Here is a 21,125-nt window from a genome sequence, read left to right on the forward strand (position 1 = left end):
AAAATACACTTCCCCTACACAAATGCCCTTCAGCAAACACAGACGGCTTTCCTGGGCGGGTGGAAGAGCGAACTGCTGAGCTTCTTCTGGCCGCGCAGGCTGCGCCGCATGGCCAGCTTGTTTGAGTTCTTGCGCTGCGGCGTTGTGGAGATGCCCTCTGCTTGGACAGCCATGTTTCGGCTCAGGCCGCGCCTCGGCTTCTTCACAGCAGGGCCAGAATTGGATTCTTCTAATGTCCTTTTAAAGTTTGCTGTGGGTGTCCTCTCCGCATCTTGGGCTTTTGTTTGGCTGTTAGGAGACACCTTTAAGCTTTTTTGGTCCGTGCCTGAATTTGTAGAGTTGGATGGGGATAGACTGACTGACAAACCATTACTGTAGGATTCCTGTATCCTCAAAGCCAACGCTTTGCTGCACTTCTCGTCCTGTGGACCTGAATCCTTCAGGGCTGCTCCTGATGAAGGTAAATTGCTTTTGGCAATCTCGTTTGGCAGCTCGGCGTATTTTTCTGAGATCATGCTGCTATGCATGAGGGAAGGAACAGGCTCAGAAGCATTCAGTCGTGGCCATGGATCATCCTCTAAAAGCTGAGGGGAAAGAAAAGCATACTTAGGCATAAATATAATATTACCTCCATTATCTTCTGTGGGTGAAAACAGTACGACAAACATTTCTAAACCTAATCAGAGACAGAAAAACTCTGCTCCAAAACAGGACAATCTTTTCTCCCCAGAGAAGCAGGGATGGAGAGATGGAAACAGATACAGACTCTGCACCTCAACTTGGCACTTTGTACACACAGTTTTATAAAAGCATTTACTTCCATCGCTCAGTTTGCGAATGTCTCAATGCAGACAATCTGCTCATTGAGAGAGCTGCTCAGACTTATTTGGTCTGTGCATCTTTTTTGCTGCTATAAAGCAAGTTACATAAGGAATCAACACACATCTTCTGTTTGTTTAGGAAGCCATGGAGAAAGCAGAGCCTGCAATGTCCTGAGGTTTCCATTAAAGGCATTTTCTAACACGCATATCTGATTTCCCTCATTCTGTGACGTGCACACCTACATTACTTCCGAAGATTTCATACCTCATCAGACAGCCAAGCAACCAGGGCAGTGAGCAGAAGTCTCCTGACCTTTGTCATGGGTGGCATTTGCATTTACTACAGAACTTGGTTATGAGAAGGATGGACAAACTTCGTATCCTGGGTGTGCCGATCGCATCCAGAAGGTGGAGCATAAATTCATTGGACTGAGCTATTCTAAAAATAGAACTATTTGCTGTTTCTGATTCCTCACAGCTGAGCAGCATGCTTTATTGCCTAGCTGCATGCTCTATAAGTTCAGAGGAAGCAACTCCATCACAGCGCGCTTCGTGCAGGGTGGAGAGATGCAGTTGTTCCGTACTTTGAAGAGAGGCCGTTTACACGACGTGCTGAGAACCAGGGACTTCCTAATCCTGCCTTCAGCCATCCATCCCTTCTGCAGCCTCTGATAAGTGTTTCTGCCTCAATCTCAGTTTTACCAAGATGAAAAACGGGGACGATGCTTACTTTCACTGTTCACAGGGGGATTATGAAAATTAGTATTTACGCAGTGCCCTGAAGATATGAGTTATGACCTTATTAAAGATTTAATTGTGAAGAAATCCCTAGCTACTCAGCAAGTCCTTCAAAAGTAAATTTCAAGGCCATGGTACATAACATGAATGTAAGGCAGTTATTGCCATCTGCATTAAGAAATTCATGTGCTGAAAACTCAAATGCACACGCAGATGAATCGGAACAAGTCCATACATTTCCTATCAAGAAATCGTGCTTTTAAAGTCATGACAGAGGAACCTCAGCTCATCATTGGTAAGAGATCTGCGACTGCTCAGCTCTTGAAAAATATAATACAAGAGTTTAATATAATTCACTCCAAAGGAGGAGTATCAGAATTGTTTCTAGCACCTAGATTTGGTTTTCCTCTCCCACTATTCCTCTGTTGCTGCTTATACATAGATAAAGCTATTCAGGTAATATTTTTCCATGTATAGTAACACAAGAAAGATGTGTATTGTTTGTTGTTCAACTCAGTTCCTGCAGAAGCCATAAGAAAGCTAAGACAACGTGGTTGGAGAAGCACTGGCAAGATTATTAAGCTCAACTTCCCTTCTGACATCGCGTCTCCAGCCAATACTTAGGTTTTACGTTTCCTATTGTGCAAGACACTTCACACTTCAGCTCTTATTGCCAAGATCTTTTGCTTGGGATGAATAACTGGGATTGAATAAGGCTCTGGTAAGACAGAGACTCCAAGAAGCCTGCTAACAACTGGTGTAACAAAACAGAAACCTTAAACAATCACCAATGTAATTTCTCAGCCTAGTCAATCAAATCCTATCTATCACTGGCCTCGGGAGCAACTGAATTAATTTTTTATTAGTAATAGCTGCCAGAAGCATACGCAATTAAGAAATACTTTTGTTTAATTGAGAAAACTTCAATTTGCTCTCACATTTATTTCCAAATTAATTGTTTTTGCAAGATAGCAGCTGTGACAAATCCAAGCTATCCATGTTTCTAATCATTCTCTGGAGAGAAAAGATAAAGATCCCTTTCATTGCTACCTCTGCCTGCTCTGGCCTATAGCCACACCACAGTGACCTCCAGGAGCTGCGACTGATCTGCTAAACCATCTCTCATTTCTTTGCAGACATTTTGGAAAAATTCAACACTTTTTTTTTGTTGTTTTTAAGCACTCATTATCTAATTTAGATCATGTATTTGCCTTTAGCTTTATGCATCAAAGCCTGTACATATTATTTTGCTAATTAATATTCTCAGTTGCCATGTTATTTGAGTCTTCTTTTCCTCTCCCCTTACCTTCCTTCTTCAGTTCCGGAATATTTAGAATTCAAAAAAAATTCACCATTTTAGGCTCTTTTCATATGTTTTTCTATATTGAGTGGAAGGGAAAGAGAGAGGAAGGCTGAGCCTGCCGTTTTACTAGCTGCTTGTCTCTGCCAAGGGAATGTGAAGGAATCCCTTTCTAATTTTTTGCTTTCTTTTCTACTTCGCCCCAAGGACCGTTATCCAAAGATACTGTGGAACTTCAAAGGACAGTTACTTAAATCAGGAGCAGCTGGTAATTACTGAAGCAAACATCCACTCATAACTATATTCTAGTTCTTAGGGCAAAAAAGCTTCCAAGCAGATCTGCTTTATATTAAAGGGTAAAATTTCTAACCCGAACAAAGACTCTGTATTATGTCCTTTCCTCCAACAAAGGACATTAAACCAACTAGAGGAAGGCTGTTTTCTTTTCAGACTGGGAGATCTTACTGTCCCTGCAACGTGCATTTGACTATATTAACCTGTGCATTAACCTAAAAAACAGCCCACACAACACAGAACGCTTCCACAGGCAGCCTGCTGCGTTTGGTTGGGGTTTGTTTTTAAACTTCTGGCTCCTCTTTCAATAGAGAAGTTTTGATTTTGTCTGAGATCTCAGAAAGTCTGTCTTGACAAAACAGTGTATTTTAAGTTGCTTCAATATGCTTGAACTTCATATGCATAAAGTTACAGTAATTATTCATTTTGAAGAGTAGACTAGATCAAAATCACTGATAATGGTGTCAGACAAGTAGTTTCCAAGTGCTCTGGCTACACCATGCCCCAACTCCTACACATGGCACTAAGCTGCTCACAGAGAAGTTACATTTGAAGACAAAAGGGAAAATTGATAAATATTTACTGGGTTCCACCCTGGCACACAGAACATTTAAAAACATTGAAAAAAGTTACCTTGACAGGTGGGGTGCAGCAGCGTGAGGGCGTCATGATGTTTGTATCAGGGCTGCTATAGCAGGGACTCTCAGCCAAGTTGAGATACAGTTCTTCTTCATTTTCCAAGTTGTTTTTGCTGTCCTGCAATGGCGAGATGCAGATCACGATGGCACTGGTGTTATCTGCACGAAGCATGCGCTGCCTCCAGCGGCCCAGTGCTCTGTTCACCAGCATTTTGGCACAGGACTGGCGGTGCTCACCCTTTATGTTCAGAGACAGACAGAGAAAGCAATCAGGTCCACTTTGTAAATTGAAAACAGAGTTCACATGAATTGTATTTGACAGCACATGCAAGCACGCTATCAGCCACGTTACCACCACCTGTAAGTTGTTGCAAAACTACTGAAATATGCCTCTACAGCACTGCCATTGCTGGGTACATTGGTACATTTCACACCTATCAGATTAAGCAACTTTTACGAGGAAAACAGTATTAAATTTCCACAGTGACTGATGCCCACTGCCCTCACCATGAAGTACTTTTTCTCCTCGTGATCCTGGCACATGGAGATGGCATCCTGAGGTGGGATCATGTTCCACAGTCCGTCACTGCCAAGGATAATGTACTTGTGCTTCTGGGGATCGATGGTGTGCACACTAGTGTCAGGTTCAGGAGACACGACAAATTCACCACTGTAGAAGTCGTAGCTCCACAGATCACCTAGCAAAGAGAACAGGTTTCTGAATTGCTATATTGCATACAATATGATTCTTGTCAACTACCAGAAATGGCCTATGAAAACAACTACCACCAGTCTCATGCCACCAATAGCGATGCAATGTAATTTATTGTATTTTAAGGTCTTTGTTCAACTGTTGCGAAGGAAAAAAAAAAAAAAGCCTTTCCAGTTTCGGGTACAGCTTAAACACTGGTCAAAATCTTTGCTGTCTCTACAGTTTCAGTTCCATTTCTAAAATTTGGTTGAGAAGACTGTTCTTCCCTCCCTTTTCTCCCCAACATCCACACAGCATTAGACTTCAATCTGCACCATGATGATGTGCTGCTCTGCACACCCTATAAAGACATGCTTGAAGATAAAAAAAAATCCAAAACCTTTCAGTCAGGATGCGGAACTGCCCTCCTTTCCACCCCGCCCTTTCAACCTGAGACCCCCACAGCCATTCAACCAATGCAGAAGCACACGCATCTCTTGCTGTGTGTATTTGTCCATGCAGGTGCCATGGAGAAAGAACAAAGATGACAAAGAAGGAGACTGAAGCCTTTTCCTCATCAACCTGTTTTTCCCCCCCTTTCTCCTCTTGCACAGCATCACTTTCAAAGCCACGCAGAACTCAGTGCCTTTCCAGCTGAACACCACGTGCCAAATTTTGGAGTTGGAAGGAAGCCACGGGAACAGAAGTAGAGCCTGGGTTCCAGCAGGAAAGCAGAAAATAAGAGCTGAAGCCTCTCCCTTGGAAGGCCTCATGCAGTGAACCTTTCTATTTTTAAATCTTTCTTGCTGTGTGAATGAGCTTGGGGTCACCCAGCAGAGAAGGCGGCCTGAACTGAATCCCAGTCACTTCAGTCAGGTTTGAATCAAAACACCTCCTGGATTCTGCTTCCTCCACATCACCCCAATTAACAGCCACTCCAACAGAACAACAAAACAAATTCAAACTGAACACGCAATCTAATTTATCAGGTTTACATGAAAATCAGGGAAGGTTTTCTTATGTTGGGCCTGTAAATCAGGAGTGGTGTTGCATCAAGATTTCCTCCTCCTTTCTACTGAACTAATGCTGCGTTCTGGATTCTTCTACCTTATCTGTTTTTTGTCAACATACTAAATAGCACCAAAAAAGTCTCCAGAAATGGCTCGTAAGCAACTTCCTGTAGTGATAAACAACAAAGGAATAACATTATCTGTAGCACTGGCAGAACATACAGCTACAGAAGTATAAATGAGTGAAGATGTCAGAGCTGAGAAGCTTAAGAACTCCCATAAGATTGTTAGTTTTTTTTCCTTGGGCTTTTGACTTACTACAGCAAATGCTTGTAGCTGCCTTCTGCAACCATCACCATCCTTTTAAAGATAAGACATAAGCTTTTGTCTTCCCTCCTTCCTTCCATTAGCTTTGCCTTAAGCTAAGAACCAGCTCAAAAGACTCTTCCAGAATCAGAAGAAATAATTCAACTCACGCCACTTCAGTGAGCATGGATGGTCCAATCTCATTAAAGCACCAGTTCACCTCCACTGCAGCAAACACATGCTTCTAATAAATGCTAATTAACAGCCAACCCTGTTTATACATAGAGAGAGGTGCACTCTCCCTCCACAGAGTCCAACAAACCCAGCCAGCTGGCAACAAGATCAAAACAAACACTGTAACAGAAGAGCTGAGCTCCAGCACAACAGTTATTGTACATTAATCACACCAAAAAAGAGTCCTGATACACTGACAGCTCTTCACATTGTGCCTGTCATCAACACAGCAGATAAAATAAACAAGAGCTTGGAATCTTACCGTGCCAGATCATGGAAATAGTGGCGGCAACTTCCAACAAGCTTCATATTTTTATGCTTTTATTTGCTGGGTTGTTCATGTTTGTTTAGAAAAATCCACAAAAGCTTTTAGCTGAATCATTTTTTGATTAGAAATACGTTGCTCTAAGATTAAAAATAACCCAACACGATTTAATTTTGGTTCAGCCACATACATGTCATCACGGCCATCTGTTGCTCTTCCTGAGCAAACAGCTGAGTTACAATCCAGTGACTCAGAGCCTTCCTCCAAGAGACAGAGTGCTGTGCAGGGTGACAGCCTGGAACGTCATGTCGGTTACAATGGGCTGTGACAGCAAGGAACTGCTGGAGTGCGCAGAGGGTGAAGACACATGAGGAACCCCGAGCTGTACCTCCAGGAGATTTACTTTCAACGGTACTCAGCACTTATCAAGGCCTAAAATATCCAGGAAATGACAGAGGAACTGAAACTACAGAAGTTGTATCACCACAGATGAATCAAACAGGCAAATGAGCCGTGGCAGAAGGGCACTGCATAGAGTACTTCACAAAGAATATTTCCTGCAGGTCCTTCAACTCCAAGCCAGCAAAGGCCAAGGCACATTACCAGGGTGAGGCCTCTTTAATTATTGCCTTTAAAACAGGGCAGGGCACCACAGACTGAGCTGATGCTTTTTAAAGCTGCTGCATACATCGAATTCTTGTGTCAGCTGTCTTCCCCCAGCCAGCTGGAGGACACAGCATCCGCAGCGGCTGAGGGATCTATGACAAACCCAGGAGGAAGCCACTTGACACGGGGCCCTCCCTGTTACAATTCTGGAAGGAAACAAGGGAGAAGAAAGCAGAACAAACCAGGCATTGCAGAAATGTTATAAAGTCTTTAATTCTGTCCCAAAGCAAGCAGACAAACAAGTGACCCCTGAGCAGACTGGAAAGCCAAGACAGCAGGATGACATGATATGCCAAAGGCTACTATTCTGGAACTGGAATCCCAGGTTCTCAGGCTTCACTTTGAGCTGTACTATTTTCATTCTGAATTAAAAACCAAACATCTATAAAACTCAACCTTCTTCTTGAAAAAACTTCTATCCAGGAACATTTCTTTTGGGGTGCAGTTTGCCTATCTGCTTACTATTACCCTCTAAAATATAGTAGATAAAACTAATTGCAACTCAGACGGTGCCAGAAAAGTTACTGGTTACAAACAAAAAAACCCATCACGTATGTAGACTAGACTGGATCAAGTCCAAAGCCACCTTATAGCATCAGTTCATCCAACAGTCATAAATCAAGCCCTTCATTTACGTTTCTGGAGCACACTGTTTTGAATACCAAAATACCTTTTGGTTTTATTAGGGGGAAGAAAGGTTACTTTTACAAGTCCCACTGAGAGAGGAAAACCCAGTTTGATTAATCCCAGATCTTTTTAAGTCACAACTCATCTGAAAGGCCTGTTAAGTACAGAAAAGACTTACAGAACTCCCTTTCTCCACTCAGTGAGCTGTTGCTGCTGGGGAGCAAGGCAAACCTCAGCGAGGATATGAACAGTAACCACCTCAGATCATTCAGCCCAAGCTGAGGTGGAAACCGTTTTCACCGGCACTCGCGGCAGCTCGGCCCTAAAGCCACAAGAGGGCGTCATCCCAGCAGCGTAGCGATAACGCAACGCGGTGCCCCGCTCCTACGACCCGGCGGTGATCTCGAGGTTCAGTCTGAGGAGCAGGGACAAAACTGAGGGTAGCAGCGAGCCAAAAACTTTCCCAGAAGTGCTCGGGGTTTTAAAACTTTCACCGTTCCCTTTAGGAGCAAGAATTTTACCTTCAACACTATGTAAAAAAGGAAAGCACGGACAAGGACATCATTTCAACAGCAAACAGAACATTTACATCTAAATGATGTAAATTTAAGATTTAAGAACTGCACAAGGCAGCCTCACCAAGCATGCTCATCTCTGCTCACAAGTCAGCAAAACCACAGCAAGAGAGGAGAAAGGTATTTGTGCCAGAGCACACTGACCAAGTGTCAGAGAAAAGCCTACAAGAAGTGGGATGCAAAAGCAGAAATGAAGAGCTGAAGTGACACACAGGAAGCTACTCATTATTTCTGGCCTTGAATCAAATCTTCAAATGAACAATAAAATGGGATTGCAGTCTCTAAATGACATTCAACCCTAGACAGCATTTGCTCAGCTGAAGACAAGGGGTAAAACAGAAGAACACAGTGACCAAACCTGGATAAAGTCCCAGCTATGAGGAGAAACAACTGTCATAGTTTTTTTACTCTGTCAAAGAAAAGAGAGTAGAAGAGGCACACGGAGCTCCAGTCAGCAACGAGCAGGAAAAAAGCCCTGAACTTGCTCCTTTAAGCTAAACAGATCCACATGTGCCTTCACATTATGTGTGTAACTAACACAAGTCTGCACAGTTAAATGCATTCTCTGCATTCTGTACAGGCATACATGCACAGTTTGTCTCAAGGGTGGAGAAAACTGTACAAGCTGAAGTAAGACATCTCCAGAACAAGAGTAGAAACCCATATGTATGACACACATGGATAGAAAGCAGTATCAGTAGAACTGTGCAGTGTTTAAATACCGCTTACCAGCTTATGCAAATACCATCAAGCAACTACGCCTGTTCTACCTGGCAGCAGATTTTGAAGGTTTGCATGCACACGCACTTAAGTGCACCCCAAGAATTAAAGCCTCACACAAGAATGAAAGCAGATCATTTGAGGTCAGCCATACCCTTCTTCACAGTACGCATGTTCGGAGAGCTTTACAGCAGCAATTCTGCAGCCAGTGCTCTGGAAAACCGCTTCCATGTCACTGTCAAAGCCAGCGCTCTCACAGCAGCCATACACTGAGAGTTCACTGTTCTGGTGCACAGCTCCTTCTGGAGGTCAGCAGAACATTTGTGTTAATACAAAAAAATTTTACTCTGTATTTTGCAGGCACTCTACCAAGAACAAGCAGAAGGGGGTGGGTCTGTCATCCGTATAAAAACCAAGGAAGATGCTTCAATTTACACTGTAAGACACCGAGAACTCAGGCTATGGATTTCTTTTAATACCTTCCCTACTTTGCATACCATCTTTGAAAGCACTACAGATGCTAGGCTAGATATTACTCCAAAATCCAAAACTTGCTCCCAAGGATCAAAATTGTTCCTGTATTTCATCCTGTGTTTTGTCCCAGAAACTGAAGGGCTATGTTACTTAGACAGCTAGCATAGCTGGAACACTACAAGGCTATACATACACACAGTTATTTTCTCTCTCAGTGCTTTTCCCCAAGACACACATTTGTAAGCATGCTCACTGGAGTCTAAAATACCCTCCTGGATGCCATTTGGAAAAAATCCAGCTTGCAAATCTGTGGCAGAGAGACAGTAATGCATGATGCAATGACACATACTCTTCAAAACACACGAGCAAGTTACACAATGGCTTCCTGTTCCTGATTATTTACATTGAATAGCACCCAGCAATTTGCACACTCACATCCCTGCATTACACAAGAGGCTTTGAGTAAAGTGAGTTACCACACATCTGTTATAGGGACAGCATATCAAGTGGACAATTACTATGAAGTTATGGATGCCAAAAAACTCACACAAACGATTATGGCCTAAGGAAGAAGTTTTACCTCTCTCTTACAACAAACAGTTATGTTTTATATTTCCTTTAAAAAAAAAAAAATCAGATAACTTTAAAGATAATAAATACACAACTCTATTTGCCTTGTAGGTGCAGGGCAGCAATCTCACTGTCCAGCTAAAAATTTCTGTCCACATAATAAGCCTCAGACCTTTGCAACATGGGTATCTATTGAGAATAACAAGCAAATTTGGAATTAACAAGAAGAATCTCTGTGCTAGATTGTGAGGGGATGGATTAGAGTGTTGGTGACCAGTATGGCAGCATTGCCAGTTACTACTCCACTTGGAGAAGCTCCAGCGTAGCAGAGCTGTGCCAATCAGGGTAGCAACCTGGGAACCAGCCAAGAGGTTGAGCAGGCCTCCAATAGCTTGAATGCAAATGGTTTCAGTTGTGGTAGGTCTTCTGTAAGCAGTGGAAGGGGCCTGTTGGCCTCAGAAAGAAGTTAAATCCTGTTTCCAAACTGTGAGCGTCTGTGCACCATCTGGGTCCTGCAGAGCAAAGCAGCTGCGTTCCTTTTTGCAGGAGGTTTGTCACACCTCCTCAGAAGGGAATGCAAAGAGGCTTTTGGAGGCTCCCCAGCAGGCAAATACCAAAATTTCGTCACATTGTAAACCTGTTTCTCCTACATGATTTGCAGAGCACACTGTCCCCTTTGGTGTCAAAAGTTAGAAGATTTGAACACTCAAGTATTGTTACAAAGTGTTCTTGTTCCTCAGACCTAAAACTCCCCAGTAATCCTCCTCATCCACACAACTGGAAAGAATGCACTAGGGGGCTAACAGATGCATCATTCCTTGAATTCCCATCTGCATGCAGAACCCAGCCAAATCCTTTTGTTCAACTTGCTGAGAGGAACTGGATCAAAAGTCATTGAGGTTTTTGTACACAACAAATTCAGAAGTGTAGAAATGAAAGATCTATTAAAATTAACTGTTCCACTTTTTGTAACCTACAACAAACACAGACACTTTGCAGAAAAGAGGTAAAGAATGTGATATTACTTGGTAGACGACTAGCAAAGATCTCCATCCGCCAACTCCAAAGGACTTAATATCTTAGGTAGATTTTATTATTCATCAGATAAACAGCTACCTTGTCTACAATGATACAAAGTGAGATTTGAAAGATAAAGAGAGGGGAAAAAAAACTTAATTTCTTTATGAAAAAGATCAGCATTCAATCACCTGTGGCCTCTATAGCTGTATGTTTTACAAGGTAAGACCACTGCACAATTCTTGACATCTGACAAATCCATGCAAAACACACGACTGCCTCTGAAATAAGACACAGCAAGGTTATGCAGTTATCACAAGATGACCACAGCCCCAGGAACAGACTGTCCCTGTGACACACTGCCAGCTGATCTAGGAACACTGACAGCACTATCACGTAACCACCACACTTGCCAAGAAATTAAGTCATAGAACAGTTTTCACAGGTAAAAAAAACCCACGATGCTATATTTTCATAGAATCTAGCCTGTACTGAATAAATCTGGATAGAGAATTCTTCACTGAAGGAGGAAGGAAGGAAAGCGAACAGCAGAAGACTGGAATTTGGCGGTAAAGTTTCAGGAAAACAACTGGCTAGAAAATACTAACACACATGGGCAAGAGATTGCCAAAGATCAAGTTATTAAGTACTTTCCAAAAAGCATTCCTAACAAGCTTGCTAGGCACTGTTGTATTTATTTTCGTCCCTATTAGAGTGTTCCTCAAAATAGTTTCCCATTACCAACACTATTGCAAAGGAGAGTTATAGATAGAGCACACAGGCTGGCTTCTACCCTTTTCTTAATCCACATTGTCTTGAAAGACGACAGATTTACAAAGAGACAAGAACAAAGCGCTTTGGTTGCTATGCAGCAAAACAATCTCACCACCACCTAGCCAAAAATTACTGTCTCAGTAAGAAATAGACTGACTGTGCTGTACGTCTTGGAGGCACTCACCACATTCTCATTTGCAACAAAGAGGAAGTACCATCTTTATCAGAACTGAGATGGAAGTCCTGCACGCCGTACAACCGCTCCCGTGTTCCCCAATGCCACCTCCTACAGCTCCACTTGAAAAGTTACATTTGCGCTGTATTAAAAAATACCCCCAAGGCTCATAATTTTAGAAAGCCTTATAATCACAGCAAGTGACCGAATCCCTCTGAACCAAATGTTTTGGCAGAGCAGGGTATAACTCAGCTCCGGGGGGCCGCGTGCTGATGCCTCACTCCCACACAGGGGCACTCACCCAGCGCTCTGGCCACGGCCAGGAAGGGGATCTGGTCGATGACGGTGCTGCGGCGCACAGGGCCGTTGTGGGTCAGGCGAGGTCTCTTCCACACAACACGATTCACACCAGACTTGTTGATGACACTAAAAATCACCAGAAAGGAGCAGGGGTTATAAAAAGGAATTGGAAATGAAAGCTTGTTTCAATGACATAAGAATAATTAAATATGCAAACACGGAGTCAGTAATGACAGCACCCTCAGTGAGGTGCACAGCACAGTACTTCAAAACACCTGGTACCGCTTGCGTAGCCTCATTCCACATTAAGATAAATGGAAAAGCAAGAGATGAAGGGCAGAAGAAAAAGCAAGAGAATGAAGACTTGGAAGAAATTATGGCTGGCTGCAACAGCCAGATGTAAGAGCATCTTTTTAATCTACCAGCAAAAAAGCAAAAGACAAATTGCTTTCCTTAGATGAAGACCATCAACATAAACTCGGGTGAAGATATCATGTAGTTCCTCCTTCAGTTTTCTCCATCTGCCAAAATCTGGCACTAAAGAGCAGCACAGTGCAGTTGGGAAGAGGAAAAAGATAAGAGTAGTCTTCTGGAGGAATTTCCTTACTGGTGCACCAACATGAGGGAGAAATAAAAAGAGGAATTGTTCATAGTTGCTATCTGCTGGAAGCACAACACGGGAAGAAACAACTCTGCCTTTAAGCATTAACACCTGCTCCATAGCACCAAGCAATGGCTTTAGCTCTCACAAATGGCATTAAAAGGGTCAAAAGAGAAGCTACTATGCAAACGCACCCACTATTATGGGGCAGGAAGAAATAGGGAAGAAAGAAGGGAGAGCACGAGGTACCAAGCAAGGTAATGAAACAACAAACGACCAAAGCTCAGTCAAACTAAAAAGTAGATGCTTAAAAGTTAACTTTTATCCAAGGAACAGCCATTGGTAATTAGAAACTGAGGCGCTCTGGAACAGCCTCAAGATTCCTCATACTGAAGCTATTCAAGATGCACTTCCTGAGACTTCAAAGGCCTTAACAACAAAGGCATGTTTAGCTCCATCCTTCTGCATGAAAGTGCAGCAAGCACCACAGCCTAAAATTCATCTCATCCATTTGTACAACTAATAGTTACACAATGTTAACTTCAGCCTTTATCTGGAAGATTTCAGCCTGTATTCCAGGACTGTTACTTTGAAAATTCCATTTTTAATAAACAATCACACCCTCACATTAACTTATCCCAATTTTCTCTAAGAAAAGAGAAGACATTAATAGGCATAGTGACAGTTCCACCACACTCCCACCATGTGCCTCACGACAGCCTGCACTGGTTTTACCAGCCAGTCTAGATGAACAAAGCAAACAAAAAAAAAAGCCAGAAGCAGCAGGAGCAGAAAAAGTTAAAGCTAAAGAAGTTTAACCGCTCCTGCTGATACAAAGTCTCAGGGAGCACTCCTTCAAAACCTGTTTCAGACATTGAGATGAACAGCCTGTAAACCCACAGATCTATGAACTCCAACTTCGCAAAGCTGCAAGTTGCCCTTTCTGAGAAGCTCCCACCCCAAATACAGATATCTGATCAGCTTCCACCTGCTAGCGATACAGATATCTGAAGGTTAACGAGCTGACAGGGTTCTTGTGTGAATGATGTCAACAGGAAAACCTTCAGTGCTCTCTCCCTCTGAACTGCTAAGAGAAGGAAACTCTGCCCATCCATCTGGTGCAGTACTGCGGAACGAAAGAACAGCGAGCTCCTGTGAAGCTATGCCAAATCTGAGCCCTGGAGTTTGTCTCAAAATATTAGTGCCATCTGACAAGGCTGCCTGCTTTCCTCCCCATTTACAGGGAACATTCATCAGCCACAACTCAGAGATGTTCTAACATCTGCCAGCTCCTGACAGAGAAGAAAGTACTAATATTGAGATACAAGTTAAGATGCGGCACTTTAACATTTTAAGCATGCATTTAAATGCAACAAAACCAGCACCTTGTTTCAATTTTATATCTTTTATATTCCTTTAACAGAAACTTTGAAGAGCCTACTCAACAGCTGCCAGTATCACCTCAGGAACAATGAAGAATGCATGGGAAAAGACATTTCAGTGTCTTTTCCATTAAAACTGCTCTATTCCACCATTTGACAAACAGATATGCCACAGCAGAGATCATAATCATTCTGTGATTATCTACAAGAAAAGTAATTGCATAGACGCTGAAGGAATACAAGCAGGCCACGAGACTCACCAACTGGCCTGCTAACCCCTAAACTAACAAGCCCAAGCCTAGCTGAAACAAAAGCATCATTAGCACCCAGGGAAACTGAAAACTGAAGCGAGAAGCACAGAGGTTGTTACCTGCCCCCAAGGCCTTCAATCCTCTCCCTTTCTCTGGGAAGCTCAGGCTTGTGGTCCTGTGTCACCTCCACAGCTCTCACAAAGTCATCTTTGGGGTCATCCTGGACTCCCAGCACCACCCCGGAGTCGCCCACGTGAGCGACAAACATCTTGGAGCCTCGGATGATGACCACGCTGGCGGTGGTTCCCGACGTGCTCGGGAGACCGGTCATGGTCTTTGGCCACTCTGCTGCAGGGAGGAAAAAAGAGAACAGAAAGACCTTTGTTTTTACTTCTGTGGAACCAAAGGTGTTTTCAAGATCAAGGGTGTGTCAGAGAGGTTTGCATGCTGCTACACCAGGGCGTGTGTAACTGTGGCATGGCCACAAGCAAAGCAGCACAGACAGGGCCCCTACATCTCTATCACACTGCCACAACCACAGCTCACATGGAAACAAAGCCAAGAGGAGACACTGAGATAGGACTCCAACAACCATCTCCTCAGGTTTAGTTTTCCAAGCATCACCAGAGGAACGAGAACGTGTGGGAAGAAGTGTTACTCGAATGCTGAGCAGATCAATCAAGCTTGACACACATTAAGTGGTCTGCTGTTCACTTCCCCGTCTGAAGAGGCAAGAGCTCCCAATTGAGTCACCCTGCCTGGACACCTGGCTGCCAATCAAACCATTCAGACCTTCCCAGTTCCCTCAGAACACATTATTTTACTTTGATATGCCAAACAACTTTTAAGCTGAGTAATATCTCAAATGTTTCATTCATGTTTCCTTTTGGAGGACTGAACAATGCAAACTAAGCGTGTTATTGTAACCCAACATTGGATCTTTGCTGAGAAGATACCCATTGATTTCAGGACAGTAAAAGACCTGTGTACAGTAAGGGGAAGCTGCTTCTTCCTCAAATGATTTGCCCTCAACACACACCTCAATTCCTTGTTATACTATTCTCACAACTCACATCCAGTTTCTCTCTTTTCTTCCCTTGTCTGTTCAAGTTTACTTTTCCAAGTTGCTGTTCTTCCAAAACACCATGAAATGATTGGGCCGTCCCAATTAAGAATGATCAGGCACACCAGTGCTCCTCCCTGCTCCCACACCCGCAGATAACAGCTGCCCTCCCCGCCAGCAGCACCCTGCTCTCCTTCCTCACTGCACCCATCAGCCTTAAGATAAAGAGCAGGGGCTTGTCTCCTCGTCACATTTTATCTCCTGCTCTTCACAACCCATGCTTATTGTACAACACCGAAATTCCACTGTGACACACTGCTTGCAGGAAATATCCTAGCCAGACAGCCAAAGCACTGAGTTATCTTTTCCTCATCTTTTAGTGTCACAGCACCACACAAGAAAAAAAGAAGTGAGGCCTTCCTCCAAAGCCACAAACATGCAGAGCAGAAGAACAGGGACTCACTGAGCCCCACTGCCACTGAATGCTGCTCAGATGCCTGGGGGAAGCACAAGTACAGCACAGCCACTCTGATGGCAATTGCAGCATCTCCTCCAGTGAGCAGCCAGCAGATCCAGCATCATTCCAACCTCTGAGCCCTAACAAAGGTTTCTAGCTTTGTGTTGTAAATACTGAATCACACTTTCTCCTTAAAAGCAACGTTATTTTGAGGACACAGTCAGCTCAGTGGAAGCACCTGTCTGGCAATTTTAACAGTGGCTAGTATATGTAACACACTCTAAATGGAAGCAAATGAGGGAGGAAGCCAAGCAGGAATGAGAGCTTCAACCACTGGCTGAACAGAAAATGAGTTTCTGTCAGTGTAACAACGCCTCAATAGCAATAAGATAAAGTAGAGAATCATGCTGGCCTTTGCGGGAAATGAGGAGCACAGAAATAAAAGCACCCACTTAGGAGAAAAAGATTGCTACAGCAGCCTCCAATTTGGGGCTTCAACAGAAACAATTGCAGTTTACATCTCATCCTTGGTTAGAAACGAGCACGACACACAGCACAGCAAATTCCTTTCTGTAGGGACTGTCTCATCAGAAATTAACACAAGTATCAAAACTCCTGACTTTTCTCCCTAGCTCAGATGAAGCCACTTGCCCAGCTTGTCCTCCACAGGTCAGGATTCTGTTTCTATCACTCCTATAAACTGAACAATTTGTAATACTGCACTAGATTATCAAATTAAAAGAAACCCTGAAGTTACAACTGAGCCCTCAAAACAAAATTCACACTTCAACATCACACATGAAGCACCTGTGGATTTCATATCACTCCTATTCCTTCAGTAAGGGAAAACCTGTCTGGGCAGCACGCTGGGATAAACAAGTTTGTAGAAGTTTACTTGCAGGGCCCACATCCCCAGTTTGGTATTCACTGTCATATTAAGCTATGGCCTAGGAATGCTGCTATGTCTCAGCATGGGACAATTCCACTACAGCTGGGGGCCTTGGACCTGAAGAAAACTTTTATGAGACAGCACAGTGCATGAATGGAGCCAGGCGACGCGGGTGCACAAAATACTAAGACACTTTCAAGAGACAAACCACGCAGTGCACAGAACTGTAAACTGCAATTGCTTCCTGCTTTCTGCACCGTTCTTCTACTGCAGGGGACGAAGCACAGGGCATGAAGTTATCGTAAAACCAACAACCCACAGTCAACAGCTGCCACACCAAAACACGGCTCCTGCACCTGGAGAGCACATCTCCAACAGAACAAAGCACGTGGCTGCAGTGGAAGCAGCGCATTCGCCTCCAACGGGCAGCCGATGACCTAAAGCACATTGGCTGCTCCCAGACAGGGCTCTGGAAGTTCTGTCTCTGCATATTTTTGACAAAATAAGAGATTAATGTGCATTCAGTATATCACAGATTGCTAGAGAACAGATTTCGTTTTTGTTTTGCTGTTTTTAAAGACATTAAATCAAACTACAATATTTCATTTCAGATCACGGTGATGCCAAAAATCTTATCAAGCTTTCAACAAGCAAATGTTACAGGAACTTTAAATTCAGCTCTAGAGGATGAAGTTTTTGCATCATCCTGAAAGCCTGTATTGCCTTAGGTACCAGAGCTTCCTTTCAGATAGGAACGCTCACAAACTCGTAAGCCTGCACAAGAACAACTCTGAAGTGACGACTTCGCAGCAAAAATTTAAGAAGCAATTCTATTTATTACAGAACAAAATGAACTGTTCAACTTCTATTGCTCAAATTAAATTTAAAGGAAGAGTTATAAGCACAGCAGAAGTGTACGACTTTTTACATTTTAAATTTTTAGTAGTAGTAAAAAAAAAAAAAGCTTTTAAAAGTATCAAGATAAGTGTATTTAAAAGCAAGCTTTTTGCATTGTTTATTTACATAGCTAAAAGTGTCAAGACCTGGGACCTGCTGAGCACACTTCATGCAGAAAGCTTCCCTACTGCTTCCATCTGTGGAAACGGGCTTCAAATCATAACTCTTACCTTGGAAGCCCTTTAACATTCAGAGAATTAGGAACGTCATTAATACAATTAACCCCACTAATCATCTGTAGTGACCAAAGGGTATTTTCCTGCTTCAGTTTTTCTGCTATACTCATCACCAGCACATTAACTCTCGCTGTTCATCACAGATGGCCACAGGACGACCCGCTGCTCCCAGGGGCAGCTGAGCACAGACTGCTCCTCCAGGGCCATCAGCTGGAAGCACCCGGCCCCATCCTGCACCCAGCCCACCCTTTGCGCCAGGATTCCAAAGCACAGCACGACAAGTGATGGACTCCCTGTCCATGTCCTCATCCTTTTCTCCCATTAAACTCCACACATGCAGAAGACATCAGTGTTACCAAACACGCAATGGAAATGCTTACTGTATAACCTAAAACCGACACCATATACTTATAACCAGAGCTCTGTTGTTTCTGACAACGACTTAAATCGGTTCCACAACCAAAGCACTGTTACCAAACTAAAATAGTATTTCCTGCATTCTCTCATTTCACTCCACCCCTCTCTATTCTGCAGTTATACCTTGTTACGGTGACAAAGAATAGCCCAGGGACACCACAGGCAGAGAACCCCTCCTCACTGCCCACACTGCCACCCTCACCACCCGGCAGCAGGCAATGCTGCTGCCACAACTCACACCTCTTCCTTTCGGTCCAGCACCAGTATGCCCCAACCTTTGCACTCCCATCCCGTATCTGACACTTACGCAACTTTCCTGCTCTGCTATTCAAGAAATACGAAAAAGAAAACGAAACTTATGACAGCGCAGCTCTCCCCGGGCCCAACTGACTTCCTCGAAGCCCCGCTCAGCTGTAAATGCAATTCCTTTCTGCTTTCTCCCCTGGCCCGCTGTCAGCACTGCACCTATGGCTCTGATATGACTTCGTGCTCCCTCCTGCCTGCCCCTATACGCTCACTATTCACATACTATCTTTTCCTGGGACTTCCAAATACACAGAAACACACATTATACCGTACACACGTTAATTCATAAACAAACCTATCGAGCCACATATAGAAGTACACTCATAAAACCAACCCTACTCTGAGCCGTAACTCTCACCTTACAGAAGAAGGGAATCCCGCTGGGAGCTCAGCCCAGCCGCGGTGCCCAACACCGCCCGGACCGCCGCCCCGCCGTTCCCAACCCGCAGCGCTGAGCGACTCAACGACGGCCGGCAGTCACAGCGCAGCCGGGCAGCGCTCCGCCGGGACAGCTCGGGAGAAACCTCCGTGCCGGCCAGCACACAGCCGCTAAAATAACTTTTCCCTCGTCGAGACCGTCGCGAAAGAAAACGTAAAGGGGTTCCACGCGACTCCCTGCGGCCGCAGGACGGAAATCCCCCAATAAACGCGACCGGGAAACCCGGCGTGCGATTCCTTCAAAACAAACCGCGGCTCCGCGATCCTCGCCCCCGCGCTGGGAGCGCCGGGCTCGGCGGGGAGCGCTGGAAGGCGCCGCCGGACGGGAACTTACGCAGCTTTTTCCACATGGCGCGGTGGCAGGCGATGAAGCCCTTGCGCAGGGCCGCGCACACGGCGGCCGGCTCGGCGGAACCGAAGCCCTTCTGCTTCTTGATGAAGCCCCACAGGTTCTCCCGGGCGAACTGGGCCGCCTCCCGCCCGCCGTGCCCGTCGCACACGGCGAAGAAGGCCACGGAGCGCCGCGGGCGCCGTCCGGAGCCGCAGCCGGGGCCGGGCGGCGGCGCTCCCTCCTCCGCCGCCGCCCGCGGGCCGCCCGCCCTCCGCCGAACGCCGTCTCCGGGCGCCGCTCCGCCTTTGTGCGCGGGGCCCCGCTCGGCCGCGGCCGGCGGCTCGGGCTCCACCACGATCTGGGTCACGTCCTCCATGTATTTCCTGCCGCCCTGGTCGGAGTACACGCTCACCCCCAGCGAGTACGGCCCCTCCATGGGGCGGGAGGCTCCGCGCGGCGCTGCCCGCCGCTCCCCGCCCGCGATGGCCGCCGCCCCGCCGCCGCCGCGCACTATTGTCGCTGGTGGCGGCGCCGCTCGGGCATGGCCGCGGCCGCGCAGCGCTCCCCGACAATCCCCCGTCGGAGCCGCGGGAGAGCCGCGCTCCGCGCCGCAGCGCCCCCTGCCGCGCCCCCGCCCGCCGGAAGGGGCGGCAGCGAGCGGCGGCGCCTCCCGAGCGCCCCCTGGTGGCGGCCGGCGGGAGCGCGGCTCCGGCCCTGAGCGCCGCCGGCCGCCGCTCCCTGCCGTCAGCGCCCCGCCGGACGGCGCCGACGTTCGCGGAGCGTAAGGCTGTAATGGGAGCTCCCTGCATGCGGGAGGGCCCGTGCGCGTCGTGTTCGTGGCTGAAATTCCAGATATTGTTTCCCACTATGAGCTTCAAGCAGCCGAAATGATCCCTGAACTTCTCAAAAATATTCCCGCTCTTTAAAACGGTGACAATTCTTCGGCCTAAGTGCTCAAACGCTTTGGATTTCCTCCCATTAACCACATCAAAGTCAGAGTACTTAAAAACAGGAAATATATCAAGAAAGCTTTGCATTTCTAGAGCTCCTAGGGATTTGAAAACCCGTTACAAATGAATTAATCCCCGGTAATCCAATGAGATAACCATCCCTCCCTGATTCTACGGGCCTTTATACCATCAGATCAATCACCAGATCAACAGCCAAATATAGAACTGAGAAATCCTGCTTTAAAAGAAAACAAACCTCTCCTTTAAGCTTCATAACGTGGCGTTTTAAATAGGTCCACTTGTTGCTAAATTTGTGTTATAGCTCTGTTTAATCGCAGGGACAACTAAAGTCTCAGCACTACTTCTGAGTAAATGCAATCTTCCTACTTCATAATTAAATAAATGGAGCCACTCCAAGAACTGCAGCTCAATATAGGTAATAATTTTCTAACCAATCTAGAGCAGAAAACCATAGGCCCCTCCAGAACAGATTGACTCCTCCCCCTGTGCTCCGTGTAACCACATTCTAGATAACAAGTCATTTGTGAAGACAAGGAAATGAAGGGAGGAAAAGGGAGTTATGACAGCAGACTCCTGGTCAAACACCATGTACCAACCATACCTTCCTTCACAGGCTCGAACAAATTCCAGTACATTAACATTTTTTTGGATGCAACAACATTCCTAAAATCAGCACTGGAAAACAACGGTG

At 45.2% G+C, this 21,125-nt stretch overlaps 1 protein-coding gene across 1 annotated transcript; it reads right to left on the reverse strand.

The window, feature by feature from the left end:
- Positions 1–29: 29 nt before the first annotated feature.
- Positions 30–19,899, reverse strand: PPM1D (protein phosphatase, Mg2+/Mn2+ dependent 1D; the record flags this gene model as incomplete). The annotated part of the gene is made up of 6 exons (XM_079545136.1): positions 30–584; positions 3,787–4,029; positions 4,299–4,489; positions 12,197–12,321; positions 14,549–14,777; positions 19,467–19,899. The coding sequence occupies 6 exons, from the start codon at positions 19,897–19,899 to the stop codon at positions 30–32; spliced, it is 1,776 nt and encodes a 591-aa protein (XP_079401262.1).
- Positions 19,900–21,125: the final 1,226 nt, after the last annotated feature.

Source organism: Tetrao urogallus (assembly GCF_951394365.1).
Source record: "Tetrao urogallus genome assembly, chromosome: 20".
Classification (NCBI taxonomy): domain Eukaryota; kingdom Metazoa; phylum Chordata; class Aves; order Galliformes; family Phasianidae; genus Tetrao; species Tetrao urogallus.